This window comes from Cavia porcellus, unplaced genomic scaffold (assembly GCF_034190915.1).
Source record: "Cavia porcellus strain 051 isolate PalLab524CR breed Dunkin Hartley unplaced genomic scaffold, mCavPor4.1 scaffold_6, whole genome shotgun sequence".
In the NCBI taxonomy this organism is placed as follows: Eukaryota; Metazoa; Chordata; class Mammalia; order Rodentia; family Caviidae; genus Cavia; species Cavia porcellus.
The window spans coordinates 76,396,669-76,419,333 of NW_026947489.1; the positions used below are offsets into that span (position 1 = coordinate 76,396,669).

General features: G+C 38.2%; 1 protein-coding gene across 1 annotated transcript in view; it reads left to right on the forward strand.

Annotated features, from left to right (window-relative positions):
- The window catches only part of Mettl16 (methyltransferase 16, RNA N6-adenosine), a 75,751-nt gene that overhangs the window by 42,119 nt on the left and 10,967 nt on the right, over positions 1 to 22,665 (forward strand). Inside the window, exons 5-8 of the mRNA XM_003469674.5 lie at positions 93 to 208; positions 2,940 to 3,082; positions 14,848 to 14,917; positions 16,941 to 17,030. Of these exons, the coding sequence (XP_003469722.2) occupies positions 93 to 208; positions 2,940 to 3,082; positions 14,848 to 14,917; positions 16,941 to 17,030 (419 nt within the window). The remainder of the gene's footprint in view (positions 1 to 92; positions 209 to 2,939; positions 3,083 to 14,847; positions 14,918 to 16,940; positions 17,031 to 22,665) is intronic.

Genomic DNA, 22,665 nt, shown 5'->3' on the forward strand with positions numbered 1-22,665 from the left:
CATCTCTTAGTAGCGACCAATAACTTGTACACATATTTTAAAGCCACTATTGGATTAACAGTTAACAGTTCCTCCCCTTTTTTTTCTCATAGTGGTAAAAGTACCACAGAAGACACTTCTAATGGATGCTCTTAAAGAAGAATCTGAAATAATTTATGACTTTTGCATGTGCAACCCTCCTTTTTTTGCCAACCAGTTGGAGGCCAAGGTAAAATATCTTTTGCTTTAAAGTAATAGAATACTTACCTAAATTTGCCTTGTTTCCAGAGATAAGAGCAAAAGGCAGTTTTTATTTTGGAAGCTATTTCATTTAGGATGTCTTGGTTTAAAGTGTCTAAAAACTCAATTCAGATTTAGTAGTTGGGTGTGGTAATGCACACCTGGCACACATGCCAGTATTAATCACAGTGTTCTGGGAGGCCAAGCCAGCAGGATCAAAAGCTGCAGCCCTGCCAGAGAAATTTAATGATTTGGTGAGACCTTTTCTTAAAAAATAACTGGGGAGGGGCAAGTAGGGATGTAACTTAGTGTGAAGGACTTGTTCACATGCCAGTACTGGTGGGGGAAAAAAAAAATGGACTTAGGGGCTGGGGATTTAGCTCAGCGGCATAAGCACCTGCCTTGCAAGCAGGCGGTCGTGAGTTCGATCCCTAGGACCGATAAAAAGTTTAAAAAAAAAATAGACTTAGTAGTAAATGTGTATCTGAAAAATCTAGCAGTAGTTTGGGCTTCAGGAACAATTCAGTCATGGAATTCATACTACCATGAAGGCTGAGGCTGTGTTTTCTAGGTTTACCTTCTTTCTGCAATATTGAACCAAGTTACTATATTATAGTATATTGATATACTATTTAATTTCACCCATGTAAACTAAAGGATTTAATGATTTTTAATACATTCACTGAGGTATGTGACTGTTACTACAGTCAAATGGAAACATCTTTCATCATACTAAAAAGAAATCTAGTGTTCATTCATTCTGATTTTCCCCCAGCACCCCGTGGCCTAAGTAATGAGCAGTCTGCTTTTCTTTTTCTGTGGATTTGAGCTGTTTGGATTTTTCGTATAAATGCATTTACACAAATGTGGTCTTTTGTGACAGACTCCTTTTATTAAGATTAATGTCCATTTTCAAGTTTTATCCATGTTGTAGCATGTACCAGTACATTGTTCATTATTTTTCTTTGTTGCCAAATACTCCATTCTGTGGACACATCACATTTTTCTGTTCATCAGTTGATAGTCATCTGGGTTGTTTCCACTTTGAGGCTCTTAGAAATAGTGATATGTGTTTGTGTACGACTCTTTCTGTGAGCATAGATTTTCAGTCATCTTATTAGTGTTTCCCTAATGGTTTGTGATGTGCTAAAGGCTAAGCACATCCTTTTATCTGCTTATTGGCCGTTCCTGTATCCTTTTTGGAATGCTTTTACTCCTTATTAACTTAATTTTCCTTTTGTTATGTTGTGAGGATTCTTTATATATCCTAGTATAAGTCCCTTATTAGGTAACAATTTGCAAATATTTTCCCCATTCTATTGGTTGTCTTTTCACCTTCTTAATGATATCCTGCTCAACTCAGAAATTTTTAATTTTGATGATATCTAATTCAGTTTTTCTAGTTTTTATTTGTATTTATTTATCATTTTGAGACAGAGTCTTGCTATGTAGCCCAGCCTGTCTTTGAGCTCACTTGGTAACTCAGGCTGGCCTCTTGCAGCAATCTTCTTGCCTCAGCCTCCCAAGTGCTGGGATTACAGTTGTGTACCACCATGCACAGCCTGTGGTTTTTGTTATTGAAGCTTATGCTTTTGGTGTATCTAAGAAACTATTCACTAATCCAGAGTAATGAAGATTTACTTCTGTGTTGTGTTCTGAGAGTTTAATCCCCACCCCACCCCCTTTGCACTGGGAATTGAGCCCAGAACCTTTGTACTGAGCTATATCCCAGAGTCTTTCGTTTTTTATTTTGAGACCATCTTGCTGTATTCCTCAGGCCAAACTCGAATTTGTGATCCTCTTGCCTCAGCCTCCTAGAGTGCTGGGATTATAAGTGTATACCACTGCTACCATGCCTGGTTTATAATTTCTAACTGTTACATTTAGGTCTTTAGTGCATTTTGAGTTCATTTTTTTTTTGTATGATATGAAGTAAGAATGATTAAATATTTAAATGTAAAAAGCAAAATCATAAAAGTATTAGAGGAAAATATAAGTAATTATTTAATATTTAAGATTTTCTGTGCATGGGATTAAGGCAGAAAACATGAATTAGGACTGGGGATGTAGCTCAGCAGCACAGTGCCTACCTAGTAAGTGTGAGATTGGGGGTTTGACTCCCAGTATCAAGAAGAAAAAAATATGAAGAAAAATTAACAGTTGACTTTTAAAATTTTAATTCATGTATTTATTTTGTGAACTCATGATTGGATCCAGAGCCTTTGTACTTAGTTATTGAGCTACACGCTCAGCCCTCAACCTCTTGTTTTTAAAAAAAAAATTTTTTTTTGTACTGGGGATTGAATCATGACCTTGTGCTTGCCAGGCAGGTGCTTATACCACTGAGCTAAATTCCCGGCCCCATTTTTAAAATTGTAAGACAAAGTCTCACAAGTTGCTAAGTTGCCCAGGCTGGCATTGAGCTTGAAATTCTTCTACCTCTGCCTCCCAGAGTGCTGGGAATATAGGCATGTACTAGAGTGACCACAGAAAATTTTTAATATTTATTTACAAGGACAGAAGATAAAATCTCCAGGAAGAAATATTTGCATGAATGCAGTTGTTTAAGATATCATGGATATGTGATTTTTAAATCCTAAGTCTAGCATAATATTGGGAAATAAAACTACATCTGAACATTTTCTCTTACAGCTGATTACAAAGATTTGGTTCTTAAGATGTAAATATTTTTCACTAGGGTTTTTGTTGTTGTTTTTCAGGGAGTAAACTCTAGGAATTCTCGAAGACCTCCACCTAGTTCTGTAAATACAGGAGGTATCACAGAAATCATGGCAGAAGGAGGTGAATTAGAGTTTGTTAAAAGAATCATCCACGACAGTTTGCAACTTAAAAAAAGATTAAGGTGGGTTGGTTGCTGTAATATAGTAATATTTGTCCTCTCTGTAATTCCTATAGAAACTGTAATTCAGAGGGAAAGCAATTAATGAAATCTGAAGAATAGAAAGATAAAGATTGAATAGCTAGTGGATCCTGCATTCTGGAAAGACCAGTTTCTGAGGATGTTCCTGGGCATTTCATTGATGTGTGTTTCCTGTACTCATTTATACTACACAGGGAGAAAGGATGAAAATACCATATGATTGTGTTGCTCTCATTGGCCCTGTAATGGAACAAAACTGACTCAAATATGGCTTTTGATTAGAAAACAGATGGGTTCAAATCTGTCCTGTGAACCAGAATTAATTTGTTGCCTGGTCCTTGAAGCAATTTATGTTCTTGAAATCAGTCTCCCAAACAGTGACAGATGTGAGGACATTGAGCTGTCAAGAACATAATGAAGGGAAACCAAGATCACTAACCAGTTCCAGTGTAGGATTAAAGCTATTCCTTTTATAAAAAAAAACTAATTATTTCAAACAATACACCTTTCATTAAGTGGCACTGAGTACTCAAAAAGAGCTGCTTGTCTTGCTGGACTTTGTACCCTGCCACATGTTGTTGATGTCATGAATAATGTGGTAGTTCAAAGCTAAAAGAACTTCTAACCCTATAATTTATTTTTGGGAAGGCTTTTTTTGATTTTTCTTTAGTGATGGGGATCACATTTTTAACACTAACCTATTCCCAGCCCTATCTTAATAGTTCTTTAAGTGTCATCATTCAGTAGTATTAAGTATACTCACATTAGTATAAAACCAATCTGCATAACTCATTTTGTAAAATGGTAACTTTGTATTATTAAATAATTGTTCTTCCTTCCCTTGCTCCCTTTGGCCATACCATTGTACTCTGTATCTATGAATTTGACTACTCTAGGTGCTATGTTTATATGGAGTCATACAATATTTGTCCTTTTATGAGTAGCTTATTTCATTTAGCATGATATTTCAGTATTCACCAGCTATGGTAGTGCATGCCTTTAATTCCTGAACTCAGGAGGCTGAAAGAAGAGGATCACAGTGAGTTCAAGGGCAGCCTGAACTCCATAGTGAAACTCAAAAACAAAACATTTAAGAAATATTTCTTCAGAACCCTATTTTCATTTCTGCTGGATACCAGAAGTAGGATTGCTGGACAGGAAAGAGTTTTTTCCCTTTACTTTTAGAACATAGATAGATGGGTATTTATTTATTTGTTTGTGAGTACTGGAGATTGAACTCATGACCTCACACCAGCCAGGTAGGTGCTTGTGCCACTGAGCTAAATCCACAGCCCTGATCATAGGTATTTAAAACTGCTTATTTTTGTAAAAAACCAGTTTCCAAATTAAAGGTGTTTTGATTTGTTAATATGAATTTATTTTAATGTTTATGCCAGCACTTTGATTCTTTCTTGACCTGCCTCTCAGAAAGAAGCTATACATTGCTGAAACCAAAGGTTAATTTTTGCTTTAATTTCTCCAAAGATACATTACAGTATGTTGAATAAACAAACGTAAGGAATTGTGATTACTGAAGAAATCGAAGTTAAAATGAGTAAAGAGCACTGCAAAGTAAACAGACAGTGTGGCCATTTCATTACTGTCGGCTTTGAGCGGACTGGAGCCAACCAGGAAAATGGGAACTGTAGATCTTCTCCTTGGCAACAGTATTTTTGAAGTTGTTTTTAGGAGGCTTTTAAATAGTAAATTTCTTTTATTTCCAAAGTTTCATTTGAACTACAAAAATGAACTTTAAGGGAATATTCTGGGCTGGGGATGTAGTTCAATGGTAGAGCATTTGAATAGCATGTGTAAGGTTGATCACATATCTCCCACCAAGAAAGAAAAAGGAAAAAGGAGAGAAAAAAGAAAAGAAAAGAACATCATGCTGAAGGGTAGAAGTTGATTCAGTCTGTTCCAGATTGGTCTGCACTTGGCTCTGTGTTGGCCACCAAAATGAATAAAAGGCCTAAGTTTGCTGGGAAGAATAAATTTCAAGAGCCCATCATATCTGTGTACAGTAACCCATTTCAAGCTTGCATCATTTAGAGGAAACATTATCCAGTTATGATTTATTTACAAACAGGGTTCAGCTGTCTGCTCTGTTAGGACTCAGACAGATTGAGAGAGAATAGAAGAATAAATGAAGTGATTTTTATTGAAAAGAGAGTAATGTTTTGTGAAAGATTATAGCTTACAAGTACTGTTTTCCATTTCATACCCTACTGTGACCACTTATATTTGTTCATATTACTAGTTCATGTCTTCATATTTTTATAGTTGGCGTCATCATGTGTGACTTTAAGTTTTAGAATGCTGTAAAAGTTGCATATTGTCAAAGTCAAAGAAAATAAGAAATTAAGCTGTGGTGATACATAGCTGTAATCCTAGCATGCAAAAGGTAGGGCTAGAGGATCCCTGTGAGTTCAACACCAGCCTGGAATATAGCTAGATCCTGTCTCAAAACAAAACAAAAAATAAATAAAAAGACTAAAAACAAGTATTTTATCCTTAGCATGTGTTTCTTGTCCCTTTGTAATGTTTTTCTTGTTGTCCCTGAAGAAGTATAGAAACTAAGCAGATTTTGTAACATTAATGGGTGAAGTAAAATGCATTAGGCTGATCTCAAGATGGCACTCAAGGTGCCTCTCCACCCCTTTAAGATGTATGGCTCACATAAATCACGCTCAGCAGCAGTTGCACTTTGCTTTTGTATCTTGAATTTTTCAGCTAGTAGGTAAAGATCCAACCTCTTTATTTTTACCAGTTAAGGACCTAGAACCTGGATCTCTTGAGCTCTAGTCCGGCGTCTACAGTACAGTAGAAAGTAGACAGACGTTTTATTGTTTATGAAGATGTACAAGTGTGTGTCACCTTTAATATTTTTTATGCCTATGATTTGAGCTGTCCTAATAGCATTCTCTTTTTAGAGACTCACACATCTGTCCTGGGTGTAAATTATTAGACTTTCTGTATCAAACTTCTCTTGGCTTATTATTCTTTATTAGGTCCATAGTGGATGTTCTTCAGGAAGAGCATAAAATTAACCCATGACTTTTCCAGAAGCCAAAGAATCTGTAGTTTACAAAGCACCAACTTCATGTTTTCATCAGCTTTTTCTTTTTTTTTTTTTTTTTTTGCATTTTCCTTTCTGTTCCCCACCCCTTGTTAGGATACATCTTTGATTTGGGTAAAATCTACATATTTGGGGGTAGACAACAGATTTAATCTGGGCTTCTGGAATGTGATTCTTTGATTTAGATTTGAAATTTTCATTTCTTATTGGTAAAATGCATAACAGTAGCTACCTCACACCTCAAAGGAATTAAGTGACACAGAATTAAGTGACTGTATATTTGACATAATTAATAATGATGATGAATGTTAAATAGGATCATTTTAACTCTTGACCGTTCTAGGAATTTAGTAGATTTAAATGCCTTTATGTAAAGAGGAAGTATTAAGGTACTTTGATTTTTTTTAAGGTAGAACTTACCTTCTCCCTCTTTCTGCTTTAAACTAGGTGCCTGTTTAGTAATGGGGTGTGGTAACTAATGGTTGTAGAGAAAAATTATAGCACTTAGTTAATTATCTAGCTGAAAGAATATTCAGTTCTACTGTGACCTTTTATGTGCCTTTATAAAAAGGTAAAATACTCATTTTCGTTCTTTATAAGTTTGTGATAATATCTTTCATATTAGAAGAGTTAATTGAAATTTTGTAACATCAGTTTCACTAACATACAGATTAGAATGTGCTGTGAAAGTGTTAGATGATGTTACTGTTATTTATAATTTTCTATCTCTGAAATAATGTCATATATACAGAAGAGTAGAAAACAGAGACAGCATTGATCCCAGCACTATAATATAGGCGCTAGTTTATTTTGAGTATCACTTTTAATTAGTTCTTCCCTTTTATGATTTGTGTAACTATTACAAAAATTTTTTTTCCTTTTGCTTTGATTTAACTTTATTTTTAAAAATTCCATGTATGTGTGAATAGGTATGTGTAATGGTATACATGGCAATCCTTTAAAATAGCCTGGCAAAAGTCCATAGAGAGTGAAAGCAGGGTTTTTGTATTGCGCTACCATATCCGTACCATCCTCTACCTTTTTTTTTTTTTTTTTTTAAAGATAAGGTCTCATAAAATTGCTCAGGCTTGGCCAAAACTTGTAGTTCTCCTGCTTCATCCTTGCAACATGCTGAGATTACTGGTGTGTGTCACCACACCGAGAAATTAACTAATTCTTTATTATTGTATGTTTAGACTTCATTTTCAGTATTATAAAAAATTGGCCAAGGGCTAGGGATCTAGCTCAGTGGCGTAAGTACCTGCCTAGCAAGTGGCGAGGTCATGAGGTCAATCCCCAGTACCAAATAAAATAAAATTAAAAAAAATGGCCCAAGCCAGACATGGTGGCACATGCTTATAATCCAAGCACTTGGGAGGCTGAGGAAGGAGGGTCATTGCAAGTTTGAGACTAATGTGGGCTACAAAGTAAGCTGGCCAGCATGGAGAGACCCTGTCTCAAAAAGACAAGGGCTGTTTTATTTCTTACTGAATGGCTATCTGGTTAAGACTATTAAGGAAGTCTATCTTTGACCTCTGGTTTCATCATTGACTGGAATCCAAAGTTATCAATTTTTTTTGTATTATTATAAAAAAATACAGCCCTAGACTCCCTACACAGATAGAAAGATAGAGAAATTGGGAGACAGATGGTGTATACCAGCTTGTTTTTCAGTTAGTATGGTGTTTTGCAATTAAAACATGAAGAAGGAATTCCCAGTTGTGAGCTCCACAGGGGGAAAATGCTATTTTGATTTTTCCTTCACTCTAAAGTATGAAAAAGGGCCAGGGATATAGCTCAGCAGCACAGCACCTGCCTGGCAAGTGTGAAGTCATGAGTTTGATTCCTGCTACAAAAAAACAAAACGAAACAAAAAAACCACAAAGTCTGAAAAAGATGGAAAAGTACCCGAAAAATAAGGGGCTATTTTATTTATTTATTTGTGAGTTAGGTTATATGTTTTTCATCATCTTAACTTAAGTAGCATGCTTACTTTAACTCCTGTGTTAGACAGTTAACTTCCATTGTGGTTTCCTCTAAGATCTTTGGGATAAAAGGTTAGATCCAGTGGCTTTAGCCATGGTGAGCTTGCTTGTATCCACATTTGTGTATTTGTATGTGCAGGAGGTCGTCACTGATTTGTTCTTTTGTAGATGGTCAAAGAAGAGAGTTAAGAGCAACAAGCATGTATTGAATACGTCAGGCAGCCTGAAAAAGAATAATAAGGACTTAAAAGCTTTGTTCCACTACTTTAGAGAAGTCCTTAACAATGTAGTGTTTCTTATGATGTAAAAATGTCTGTGAATAATTAATAATAAGAAGAACATGAAAGGTTTTTTTTAAGCCATCTATATTTGGGTTTTATGTCACTATCAGTGGTAAATTTTGAGATCAAGAAGATATTTGACCTGCTTTGATGAATATCTACGCTTAATTTTAGCCAAGAGGCAAGAAGTGATTCTAGTGAATATATAGGAGCATTTATTCTGATTATTTATTTATTTATTTAATTTTTTTGGTGCTGGGGATTGAACTCACGATCTCACACTTCCCAGATAGGTGCTTATGCCACTGAGCTAAATTCCCAGCTCCAATTTAATTATTTTGTGGACAACAAAGTTTTTGTAGTAGGTCATGGCCACTTATATTACATTTCAATTTAAGATTTGGCTTAAAAATTTTTATAGTGTTCTTTGGAGACATAGTTAATTCCCTAGCTGGGTCAGTATAAATATAAGATCAGGTTGGTATATCCCATAGTATGAGAAAGTAAGGAATTGCTCAGAAAATGACATGTCAGAAGGACGTGAAATCTAGTTGAAGCCAAATCTGAGGCAATATGAGTTTCAAAATGAAAAGTGATCGGTTGTGGTGTGCTGTAACCCCACACTTGGGAGGCTGAGGGAGGAGGTTACCAGGAGTTTGAGACCAGCCTGGGCTACATAGTGATTTCAAGGTCAGCAAGAGACATTGTTTAAAAGAAAAAAATTTGTAAGCCATTGACTAAAATGAATGAAATTATATAGGAAGATATAGTAAAATTTTTTCCTTGTAGTGTAGCATGACAATGAATAAATCCAGAAAGCATAAAGATAGAAAACAGATCTTCATGTTGCAGTCATCATTTTAATTTGTGGAAGAATCAACAATGGAAAACTGAAGGAACAGGATATTGACTGGAGGAATAACTCAGTGGTAGAGTAAATGCTTAGCATTTGGGAGTCCTGAATCTGATACCCAGCACACACACAAAAAGAGAATAAAATATTTACATAATTTCAAAGTATCTCTCTTCAGATTATATACAATCAAAAAGGGAACTGTGGCAAATTTAGGGTGGAGAATCCATGTAGTTACCACCTGCCCAGGTGATCCTCTTCTGATATGCTATACCTTGAAGATACAATAGGACTTTTGTGTTACTAATGGCAAAATTTTGTGCTCAAGATCTGACTGTAGAAACTTCACATCGACCAAAGTGAGGGAAATTGCAAAAACTATTCTTCAAAAATATTAGAGGCATACCAGGCATGGTAGCACACACCTGTAATGGGATTACAGCACTCAGGAGGCTGAGGCAGGAGGATCATTGTGAGTTTGAGACCAGCTTGGGCTACAAAGTGAGTTCGAGGACAGCTCAAACTGCTATGGAGACCCTGGGGGGTGGGGGGGCGGGAGTTATGAAAGGAAAGAAAGACAGAAAAGCTAGGAGTGGTGGCACACATCTGTAATCCCAGGATTTGGGAGGCTGAGGCAGGAGGATTGCTGTTTGAAGTCCTCCTGGACTGCACAGTCAGTTCAAGGGTAGCTTGAATTATAGTGAGACCCTGTCTCAAAAAATAAAACTAAAGGCACAAAGAACTATACCAGGTTGAGGGAGACGAAAGAGACAAATATGCCTATTGAATTGCACTATCCTAGATTGGATCTTGCATCAGGGTGAAACATAGAGGTAATCTGAATATGGAGTATATGAATATTACGTTTTTTCAGTTTCCCAGTTATTCTGTGGTTATCAAAAGAACACCCTTGCCTGTAAAATGTACATGCCAAAGCATTAGGGCTGCTGGAGTGAGGTGATACCTGTAGTTAGCACTCAGTTTAAGAAACACGTAAACAAGTAAATGGTGGAACATGTTAATTGGTGCATCTGGGTGAAGCATATCCTGGAGTCTTTGGCACTAAGAACTCTTCTTGTAGGTTTGAAATTATTTCAAAATAATTTTTCTTGAAACCTACCATCTCAGAGGAATTCCTAAACACTGTAATGACTCCTCTCATTATTAAAATAGCGTAATGGGTTCAGAGTCTCTTGGGGAATGAGGACTGCTTTTTGCTCCTTTTCCTACTTGCATTTTGATGAGTTGTCACAAGATGCCTGCTGAGAGTAGCAAGGATCTAGTAGGTAAGCACTGTTAAACACGAAGCTAAAACAGGAATCTTACCATACCCAGTGACTTCTGTTTTTTCAGAAAGAAATGTAACTTGGACAAAACAGTGAGCATCTTGATTAAATTAAATCATTAAAAAACTGCATTGCGGTTCAGTTTTGAGATTAGATTTAAAAAAACCCTTAAGTTTATAGCACACGTCAGTGACGTATTTAACTATTACTAGCCTTACCTAAATATCTGGTTTCCTTTATGTACTTCATTTTTTAAAGATCATTTCTTGGCCTCTGGTGGCTGTGATCTTTATTACTATGCTTATAGTACATAAATATTATATTCCTCAGGGAAATTGGTACCTACCTGTATATAACATTTTAATTCAGTTTTCCCATTTTAATTCCCTTTCCCCTCCTTCCAGTACTTGATCCCCTTCCCATTTGCAGAAGATCTAATCCCTGCTTCCCGTTACCTGTTTGTTTTGGTTTGTTTTTTTGTGGGATTGAATTCATGACCTTGAGTTTATCAAGCAAGTGCTCGAATAGCAGAGCTGAATTCCCTACCCCTTTGGGTTTTTTTGTTTTTTGGGTTTTCTTTGAGATAAGATCTGCTTTGCAGTTCAGGCTTTCCCCGAACTCACTGTGTAGCCCCTGCAGGAATTGAATTTGCGGCAGTCCTCCTGTCTCAGCTTCCTGAATCCTGGAATTACAGTTGTGCACCACTATGTGCAGCTCCATTGTCTGCTTTTTTATTTTACTACTTCCTCTTTTTAATACCAGGAATCTAACTCAGGATCTTACCAGGCAGGTGCTGTGCCACTGGCCTGCTGAGTTGTACCCTTGGCCTGCTCTTTATTTTATTTTGGATTTCTTATAAAAGCGAAACCATGCAATATTTAAGCTTGTGTGTCTGATTTATGTCACTTAGCATTATAGTCTTGAGATGCATCTACTTTCCTACTGATGACTCAGATTTATCCTTTATGGCACAGTAGCACTACATCCATTTTAAAAAATCCATTCATGATGGACATGTAGGCCACTTGTAGTATTTGGCCTAATTGTGCTGCTGTGAATACATGGGTATGCATGGATCAGTGTAATATGGTGTTTTTAACTCTTTGGGAAAAAAAAAAGAAGTAGCTAGGTTGGATAGAATTTCTAGTTTTAGCTTTTTGAGGACTCTTAATATAAATTTCCATAGTAGCTGTGCTAGTTTACATTTCTACCAACAATATATAAGGGTTCCTTTTTCTTCACAGCTTTGCCAGCATTTTTATTATTTGATTTATTGAATAAGATACAGCCATTCTTTCTGGGATAATATGGAATCTCAATGTTTTAATTTACCTTTCTTTTTTTTTTTTTTTTTTTTGGTTTGTTTCTGAAACAGGGTCTTATACAAGCTGACTTTGAACTCACTTATATAGCCTGGGCTGTCTTCAAACTCATGGCAATCTTCCTACCTCAGCCTCCCAAGTGCTGGGATTACAGGAATGCACCACCATGCCAGGCATAATTTATCTTTCCTTAATGGCCAGAAATACTGAGCATTTTTCTTGTGTTTTTTTGGCCATTTGTATTTGTTCTGAAAAGTGTCTATTCATTTCAGTTGCTTATTTTTTGATTGGTTCCTTTATTTGGGGGAGGGGTTAATTCTTTTGAGTTCTTTATTTAGTCTAGATATTAGCCTCTGTCCAAGGAATAGCTGACAAAACTTTTTCCCATCATGTATACTGTCTTTTCACTCTGTTGGTTGGTTCCTTTGCTGTGTGATTTAATTTGATATCCTTTTTGTTGATGGTTTGCGTTGTTTCTTGTAGAATTGGTGTTCTGTTCAGAAAGTCTTTGCCTACTCCTATGTAATTAAGAGTTTTACCTATTTTATCTTCCAGCAGATTGTTTTAACATTTAGATCTCTGAGCCGTTTTGATTTTAGTTTAATTTATGGTGAGAGATATGAGTTTAGATTCAATCTTTTGCATATGTATAGCCAATTTCAGGAATGTTAGCTTAAGAGGAAAGATGTTAATTAACTCAAGCAAGAATCAACAAAGTGATCTCTATATATGCCCAGGATGGTCCCAGACTTCTGGGCTCATAAGATCTTCCTGCCTCAGCCTCACTAATTAGTGGAGTTATAGATTCATGCTACCATGCTTGGTCCTTTATGTTTTGTTTTGTTCTCAGAACTGGGGATTGAACCCAAGGTATTGCCTATGCTTAGGCACATGTTCTACCACTTAACCACAGAGCTATCCTGCCAACTTCCACTGGTTCAGTTTTGGAATGCATTATTGCTAACTATAGTCAACCTTACCATGTCGTACGTCACTAAAACTTGTTCTTCGTGAAACTGTACCCTTCACTATTGTCTTTCCTTCCTTTCTCCCTTTAAGGATTTTATATCTGTGTTCCTGAAGACTGCTAGGCCTTAAGGTTTTTAGTGTCTTTGGCAGAGTAATGTTAGTCTATAGAATGAATTAGAAAGTATTTGTTCTTCTTATAAAGTTTTGGGGCTAATTTATATAGACTCAGTTTTATTCCTCCCCTAAATGTTTACCAGAACTTACCAATGAAATTGGTCTGGAAAGGCTTTTAATAAAAATTTAATTAACATAGAACTATTAACCTATTTCTTTCTACATAAGTTTGATAATATTTTTCAAAATAATTTGTTTCATTTAGTTGTAGAACTTACTGGTAAAAGTGTGTATTTTCTTTTTATTCTTTTAATGTCTGTAGGATCTGTGATGCTGTCCCTTCTCCCTCTCTCTCCCCCGCCCTCCTTCCCTCCCCACCACTGATTGAACCCGGGACCTTCACACTGAGCTACATTCCCAGGCCCTCTTTTTTTTAGTTTATTATTTTGAGTTTATTATTTATATTTATTATTATTATTTATTATTGAGTTTATTATTTTTATTATTATTATTATCATTAAGTTGCTAAATTGTATGGGCTGGGCTCAAACTAACAAGCCTCCTTCCTTAGCCTCCCAGGCTTTTTTTTTTTAGTTAATTTTTTTTAAATTGAGCACAGTGGTATATGACTAATCTCAGCAATTGAGAGGCTGAGGCAGGAAGATCTCTAGTATGAAACCAGCCTGGGCTATATAATAGGAAAACCTTGTCTCATGGTTTTTTTTTTTTTTTTTTTTGTCTTTTTCCTTTTCATCGGTACCAGGGATCGAACTCACGACTACCTGTTTGCAAGGCAGGCACTTATGCCGCTGAGCTAAATCCCCAGCCCCGTGCCTCAGCTTTTTAAAAATTCTGACCTAATTCTCATCAACTTAGGAGGACTTCAGAGCAGTGTTTGAGCTTCTTTTCTCTGCACTGGAAAGGCTGGAAATTTTCTTTAAGTAGTAAATTTTGGAATTGTAGGAGTCACCTTGTTTGTTTTGCGCTGAGAATACAGTTCTATGCTACCAGTTGCTCACTGTCTGAAAAATGGTTGTTTCATATGTTTTATTATCTTTCCTAGTCGTTTATGGTACAAGGGTGATTCCTGAACAGCTTAATCCTTCACTAGTTGAAACAGAATCCCTATGTAAAGTTTACATTTTGCAAACTTTAAAATAATCTGGAGGAGGAGATTTTGTTCCTTTAACTTCTAGCAGATCAACTCATCTTCTCCACACTCATTTTTCTGGATTTGTATTTACTTTAGGATAAGTTGATTTCATTATCACTTCAAAGTATAATAAAATCATTTGCAAGTCAGGACACAATACCAGTACAGGCAGATTTTTACAGATTCTTTTAGTAAGGTACAGGAAATGCTTGTACATTTTTTTGTGGTGGTAGTTGTCATTTATTAACTAACTTCTATCCTAAAGCTAAATGGCCCTCATTCTGAGGATGACAGGTAAGACCTGTCTCTTTTATTCTTTTTCCAAATATTTGCAGCCCTAGAGGATTGGCCAGGCTAAATGGAATTTTGTTCTTTTAAATTGCTTTGGGCTTATTTTCTATTACTATATTCAGTCTTTGTCTAAAGACATTATATACAGTTCTTGTTATTATCTCTTGTGATTTAACTCAGTATTTTTTTGCTACTGTTCTCATTTTGTTCACTTGAGTGATACTAATTTAAACTTATTTAAGAGAGGGTATCACTAAATTGCAAAAGGGGCTGGGCTTGAATTTGATACTCTGACCTCAGCCACAGATTGATACTCTGACCTCAGCCATAGCTAGACCACTATGTCTAGCTGACTGAATAAAGCTGTTTTTGAACTGTCGCCACATAATGGATTCACTTGCCTGATTTCTTTCCCAGGTGGTACAGTTGCATGCTGGGAAAGAAATGTAGCCTGGCTCCTCTGAAGGAAGAGCTTCGCATTCAGGGGGTAAGACTTGGTCCTTATTGCTGTCATGGTAACTTATTTTTGCTTTTTGTGTTTCTTTGTTTTGTTTTTGTTTTTTGAGACAGGGTTTCGCTATGTAGTTCAAGCTAGCCTTGAATTCACTGTGCAACCCTCCCACCTTAGCCACCTGAGTGCTAGAATTACAGGCATGTGAACCATGCCTAGCTAGTATGATAACAATTTGAGTACTCAGAATTCTGAATATAATGGTTTTCATTTTTGTACTATTTTTCTTTTTTAAAAAATTCTGTGTTGGAGGATCTGGGTTCGACTCCCAGCATCTCACCCACATGCAATAAATAAATAAATAATTTTGTGGCTAGACTTGGTGACACATGCTTGTGATCTCAGCACTTAGACGGCTGAGGCAGGAAAATTGCCTTGAGTTTGAGGGCAGCCTAACCTACATACCATAGAGAAACCCTGTCTCAAACAAATAAACCTGTAACTTTAGGGCTAAGAGGGATTTTTATATGTTATTAAGACATATAAAAATTGTAAACTAGAAATCAAAAATTATGAAGTCAGCCAGATGTGATGGCACACATCTGTAATCCCAGTAGGTGGGAGGCCAAGTCAGGAAGATTTCTGTGAGTTTCAAGCCAGCCTGGGTTACAGAGTTGAAGGCCAATCTGAACTACATACCATAGTAAGACCTTCTGTCAAAAAAACAAAAACAAAACAGAACTCGGGGCTGGGGATTTAGCTCAGCGGCATAAGCACCTGCCTTGCAAGCAGGCCGTCGTGAGTTTGATTCCTGGTACTGATAAAAATGAAAAAGACAAAAAAAAACCAGAACAACTCCCAGAACTGTGATGTCAGCACAGACCTCACATCTGACTTTTCATAAGTACAGAAACTGAACACCAGAGAGGTTAAAGGTCTTGCTCTAGGCCACACAGCTAGTTTAAAATCAGTTAGAAACGCAATACTGCTGTAGTCTGCTAGCTAATTCTCTGTACCATTTGCTCTATGATCTTTAAATGGTTTTTTTTGTTTTTTGTTTTTTGGTACCAGGGATTGAACTCACAACTGCAATTGTTCCATGATCTTGTTGTTTTGTTTTTTTTTTTTTTTGTCTTTTTCCTTTTTATCGGTACCAGGGATCAAACTCACGACTGCCTGCTTGCAAGGCAGGCGCTTATGCCGCTGAGCTAAATCCCCAGCCCCCATGATCTTGTTTTAAAAGACAAATTGAAAATAAATCCTCCCTGTATACCACTCCCCTCCCAATGTGTGGTATTTGGCACGAGTAGGCAGTGCCTTTCAGTGGAGAGGATCAGTGGAAGAAATCAAGTTTCTCTCCCTCTCCCTCTCCCTCTCCCTCTCCCTCTCCCTCTCCCTCTCCCTCTCCCTCTCCCTCTCCCTCTCCCTCCCCCTCCCCCTCCCCCTCCCCCTTCTGTCTGTCTCTCTCTCTGTCTCTGTCTCTCTCTCTCTCTCTCTCTGTCTTTCTCTCTCTCTCTCTCTCTTTCTCTCTCTCTCTCTCTCTCTCTCATACTAGGAATTGAACTCAGGATCTTGCTCTTGCCAGGCAGGTGCTATGCCACTGAGCTATATCCCCAGCCTTGTGTCTGTCTCTGTCTCTCTGCCTGTCTGTCTGTCTCTCAGGTTCTCTTATCATTGAGCAGAAACCAAGTTTCCGATCACTGTTTTTTTTTTTTTAGACATTCTACTTACCCTGTTTACCAAACACTATTTTTGGTAAGATTGTAAAAGCAACAAAGTGTGGTTCCTTTTTCTTTCCTAAAATGTGATAGATTCCATAACTGTGTTTATCCAGGCTTTGGTTGGCTCTCTTTATTAAAAAGGAAGACAAAAACAAGTTGAATCATTTTACAAATGATTCCCTAAAGAGCAGTTTGGAGTATTTTTGCTGTTTGAACTTTCGAGTTAGATTTATAAATTCTCTTTAAAGTTTTGTAGGAGGAAAAATTTAACAGGAGCTAGTGGCCAGAAATATCAGCCTGACTTCAGTTTAATGAGATACTGTATTTGTTGGTTTCAGGTTCCTAAAGTCACCTTCACTGAGTTCTGTCAAGGTCGGACAATGAGATGGGCCTTAGCCTGGAGTTTTTATGATGATGTCACAGTACCAGTAAGTAGAGCCTTTACTTTGGCTTCTTCAAATGCCAGCAAATGGTGGGTTTTATGAGGTCATAAATGAACTAAATCTGTATTGTTCCATTTCCCAGAGGTTTGTCCTCAAGAAAAGTGGAAAGTTGTTGTAAATAACACACAGGAGCCAGGGACATAGCTCAGCAGCATAAGCGCCTGCCTGGAAGCACAAGGTTGTGAGTTCAATTCCTACTACCAAAAAAAACCCAGTCACATTCTCTAAATGATAAAATATGCAGATAAACATACTAATGGTTGTCAGGAACAAGAACAGAGGGCTAGGAAGTAAATAAGACCCAGTCCTGGAAGACTGACCATGAGGGTTGTGGAGCCTTCCAGCGAGGCTGAATGGTTTTCTGGGCTGTGGTAGGAAATGGTAAGAGAACAGTATCTCTGTTCTCATATTTCCCTCCTTGGGCTGCTCTCGCTCTCCTTCTGTGTGTGTGTGTGTGGGGGGGGTGTTTGCCTAGCTCCGGATTACAGGCATCTACTACCACATCTGGCAGACTTTAATTAATTGTGTAAGGACCACCCACAGTAAGTTTATGCACGCTGCGCAGCATGTGTAAGTACTTGCAGTATTCCTGGAGGCTTGGGACCGCACCTGCAAGTGCTCATTCACACTCCGTATGCCAGGCTTGTTCTGAGAGCTGTTCTTCCTAGTCTTGGTGGTTCTTGATTTCTACAGCCACCTTGAATGCTGCCATGTGTCTTTCTCTGCTCCCTGTAGAATGGAAAAGTAAAGATATAAGGAAGCACCAGGGTACAATTTGCAGCCACTGCCTGTTTCTAAAAACACGAGCTCAAATTAGAGACTGAGCCTATCCTCCTGCTGGATTGAAGTTCCCCCTCCATTTGAATAGTTCCCATGGGAGCACAGGCTTGCCCCCGGATGGTGCAGTGGGGTACTTAGAAGTTAGTGTTTGAAGCCACACCTGTAACCCCAGCCCTTGGGGCAGCCTGGGCCACGTAGTAATTTCAAGGACAGCCTGAACTGCATAGCAAGACCCTGTCTCAAAACACCAAAAAAGAGAAGAAAAACACTTCTGTTTTTTGACCCCCTTTCTATTATCTTTGTGAATGCTGAGACCTTAATACCAGATGGTTAAAATTGTTAGTAATGCCCTGCATTATCCCTGTGCAGACATGAACAGCTGCAGAAAAATAGAGCAGCACCTAATTCCAAATGCTTTTTGCTTAGCCTGCTTCCCACCTTTGCTGTTGGCACTGCAGCTGAAAGAGCTGATAATGAGCTCTGGCACTGTGCACACCAGCTCAGACCAGTTGCCCTTAGCTTCTTGGATTAGTAGCCATCACACAGCCAGATGTCAAAAAGCTATGTTTCCCTGTGAGCAAGAACAGCTTATTCTGAAATGGAATCCCTTGGCCGCTCTCCTGTATTTTAGTGCATCCTATAGTCACGTTCATAGTTTCTAACCAGGAAGGAATGCCTCTGGTTCGGGGCCTCAGATTTTCCTCATGCTAGAGTATTCCTCCTTCCCCACCACAATTGCCGCCCGCCCCCCCCCCCCAGCTGTTAATGTGTTCCCAAGTGTTCCATTAGTTGCCCTTAAACCACTAGGCGAAAATGGCAATTTCTGATTTGTAGTAACCCAGCAACAGTTTCTTAGCACTGGTGCCCTCGATCACTGCTGCTTTCCCTGAGGGTAGTTCCATCTTACTCATGAGACTGGCGAGATCTGGGTTTGGCTTTTTTCTTAGGTTCCTCTTCCCTCTATTTAGACCTTTCCTATCCTCTGCTTTTTTGAAAGGCTTACCTGGCCTTCTTACCCTGCACTTTGCTCCTGTTGGGATAGGGAAGGAGAAAGATGCTGTGTTAGATGAGAAGCAACTAAGGAATAGAACTAGTTAAGCAGAAATATTGCCCTACTTCCCTACCCCCACCCTTGCCATTTTAGGGTAAATGTGCAAGTTACTATAGCAACTTACGTTTTCACTTCTCTCAGGCCTGTTGGTGCTGAATGCTAAAAAATTTTAATTCACAGATAATTCAAGGGCCTACACTAAGCCCATTGCCATTGTCTGGATTTATTTTAGCAACAAAAAGACAGGTCCTAGTGCTGATAGAATTTTTGTACCATCGTTTCTGGCTGATGATGAATATAGAAACATATTACAAGGACTGTTCTTTACAAGGTTCTAACAGTCACTTGGAAAGCCTCTTTGTCCCAGTTCTCTAATTGCTCCAGGCATTATTTTAGCTTTGCTTTCTTGCTTTAAGGAAGTTTGACATGTTAAAAATACATGGGGAGTTTTGGCTCTAGTAAGTAAACTGTATACTGTTGGTCTGAGCATTGTGGAGGAATTCTGGTTTAAAGAAGTATTCCTTTGGGCCAGGGATTTAGCTCAGCGGCATAAGCACTAGCCTGGCAAGTGCGAGGTTGTGAGTTCGATCTTGGTACAAAAAAAAAAGTATTCCCCTGTGTTCAAGATATTTTCCATTAGTCTGGGCTTTTCCTGTCTTGGGAATAATAACCAGATGCCTTTTTGGAGACCAGATGGAGGGGAGGGATCAAATTAATGAGGAACTTTGTGGGTGTGAGATAGGGGTCTCCTGACATTGTTCTACTTACTGCTCCACAGGTTTTTTTTTTTTTTTTTTTCACTTCCCTTATCATATGAGAAAAAAAAATTTTTTTTCTTTTTCTCTTTTTTGAGATGGGGTCTTGCTATGCAGTTCAGGCTGGCCTTGAGCTCATGTAGCCCAGGCTGGTCTCGAACTCACAACGATCCTCCCACCTCAGCCTCCTCAGTGCTAGGATTACAGCCGTGAGTCACTACACCCGGCTTTCTCCACAGGTTTTTGAGCCAGTTCCAGATAGCTGAGGGATTCGAGTGGGTGCCCCATGGTTGCCAGCTAGTGACAGACATCGGGTTGAAACTTTGAGTTTCACTCTTGTTTTGGCTACTACTGATCTTTGTCAGTCATCAAGTTTATAGACATTTTATTTTGGTTACTGCTTCTAGGTTTTTGTTTTTTGTTTTTAATGCCTAAAGGAGTTTTCCTTGGAAGCTCAGAATTTTGTTAAATTGCTTTCATCTTACTTTTTGTTACTTACTTATTTGTTTATTTAAAGACACATTCTTGCTGTGCAGTTCAAGTTGGCCTTGAACCCACCTCCTCCCAGGCTGGCATTGAACTTAATGGCACTTCTCCTGCCTCAGCCTCCTGGAATTACAAGCATGTGCCACTATGCCTAGATAGTTTAAATTGCTTCCAGAGGGCTGGGGGGTATAGCTCAGTAGCATAAGTGCCTGCCTGGCAAGTGCAGTGTCATGAGTTCCATCCCTGGTACCTAAATAAATAAAGAAGTAACTCTGGACCTTCTCATGGAATTATATCTTGAATTCTTTTCTATTTTTTAATGTGAGATGAGTTTTGTAAAGCTGCTCATGCTGAACTGATACTTTTAATCCTCTTGCCTTAGCCTGTCACTCCAGAGTTGTGGGATTACAGGTGTGTCCCACCACACCTGGCCCATGTAGTTTTTTTTTTTTTTTAATGTTTATTTTGAATGTCATCCAAGATGGAGTATCTTTGTGCTTTGAAAAATGGGTTTGTTTGTTGGTTGGTTGGTTGGTTGGTTGGTTGGTTTGAGATAGGGTGTGGCTCTGTAGTTGAGGCTGGCCTTGAATTCACTATGTGGCCCAGGCTGTCCTTGAATTTGTAGAGATCCTCCAGCCTCTGCCTCTCAAGAGCTGGGATTATAGATGTGTGCTGCTATGCCTGACTCTGATTCTTTTTTTTTGTACCAGGGATCAAACTCATGACCTTGTGCTTATCAGGCAGATGCTCATGCTACTGAGCTAAATCCTGACCCCTTGATTCTTTGTTTTTAATAGCTGGACATTATTAAAACTATTGCGTGAGGGGCTAGGGATTTAGCTCAGTGGTTCAAGTGCTTACTTGGTTAGCACAAGATTGTGAATTTGATCCTCAATACCAACCCTCTTCCCCCACCAAAACCCCCCCAAAAACAAAAACTATTGCGTGGCTTCTTAAAGTATTGTAAATAGTTCTCCAAGGTGATTACTTTAAGAAGATGCCAGTCTACTGACTGCAGACATACTGATTTATATAAAAATTTACTTAAAAGTTACCCTGATTTATAGTTTATGCCACAGACATTTTGATTCATCCATTGATTTGTAAGTTCTCTAAGAGGAAGAATTATACATTCTTTTAAGACAGGGCCTTTTTTTTTTTTTGGTACCAGGGATCGACCTCATGACATCGCACTTGCCAGGCAAGCGCATATGCCACTGAGCTAAATCCCCAGCCCCCAACTATACATTCTTTAGTTATTCTACCGTTCTTTTGAGCAGTATATGGAAGTTGGCATGTAGAAACTATTTACCAAACAAATATCTGAACTATAATTTCTTCTCCCTTTTTGCTACCCCTTTTCCTTCAAGGCACTTTTTTTTTTAAAGGAAGAAAGGAAAAATCAGTGTAAACTTACCATCCTATGATAATCACTGTTACCAGTTTTTGTTTTTTAAGGTTTTCTAATTTTTTTGTGTGTATGTGTATGTATATGTGTGTGTTTTGTTACATTTTGTTTTTATTTCAGACTGGATCTCATTGTGTAGTTCAAGCTGCCTTCAACTCTATGTGGCCCAGGCTGGTCTTGAACTCACAGCAATCCTGCTGCCTCAGCCTCCTGAGCCCTGGGGTTATAGGTGTGAACCACCATTCCTGGCTATCTCTTCTAAAATTAAATTTAAACAATTTTGTTGTAATATTGGGGATTGAACCTGGGGCCCTGTACATGCTAGGCATGCATTCTACTGTGCTATATCCCCAGCCCTTTATTTTTACCCAAGTAATATATACAGAAAGTTACACCTCACACAATGCAGAAGACTTTGTATGAAATGCAGCTTCATGCTGTCCTTCTCCCCAGAGAGAAACTTCAGTGGCTTCTCTGCTTCAAGACTCCTGCCATGCCCTCTTCGTCTGTGCTGTCCAATGCGAGAGCCAATGACCATGCGTTACGCCTTGGATTAAAAGTGGATAAAATTGACAGATTGAGGCAGGAGGATGAAGCTTCAGGCCAGCCTGGGCAATCTAGTGAGGCCCTGCCTCACAATAAAAGCACGGGTATGATTCAGTGTAAGATCACTTGCCTAACATGTACAAGACCCTTGGTTTAATCCACAGTGTGGTTTAAAAAAAATTAAAAATGGAAACAGTTTCTCAGTCTCACGGCTGTGTTTCACATGCTTCGCAGATGTGGGACAGATGTGGGACAGTACAGATGTGGGACATCTCCATTGTCACAGAAAGTGCTGTGTTGGGTAACAGTAGATAAAAACATTAATTTTATATATATGTCTTGGTTTATGAACTTGAGATAGTTTCAGTTGCTATAATTCTATCTGTTCAGATGTATTTTTGAAAGCCTTTTTTTTTGGGGGGGGGGGGTTCCAGGAATTGATTTTAGGACCTTGCGCTTACCAGGCAGGTGCTGTACCTGTGAGCTACATCCCCTGCTCTTGGAAGCCTTTTTTAAAAAGTCATAATGTCACTTAAAGAGTTCTTAATATCCTCTACTTAGCAACATCTAGTAAAAGCACTAGTCAAAAAATAC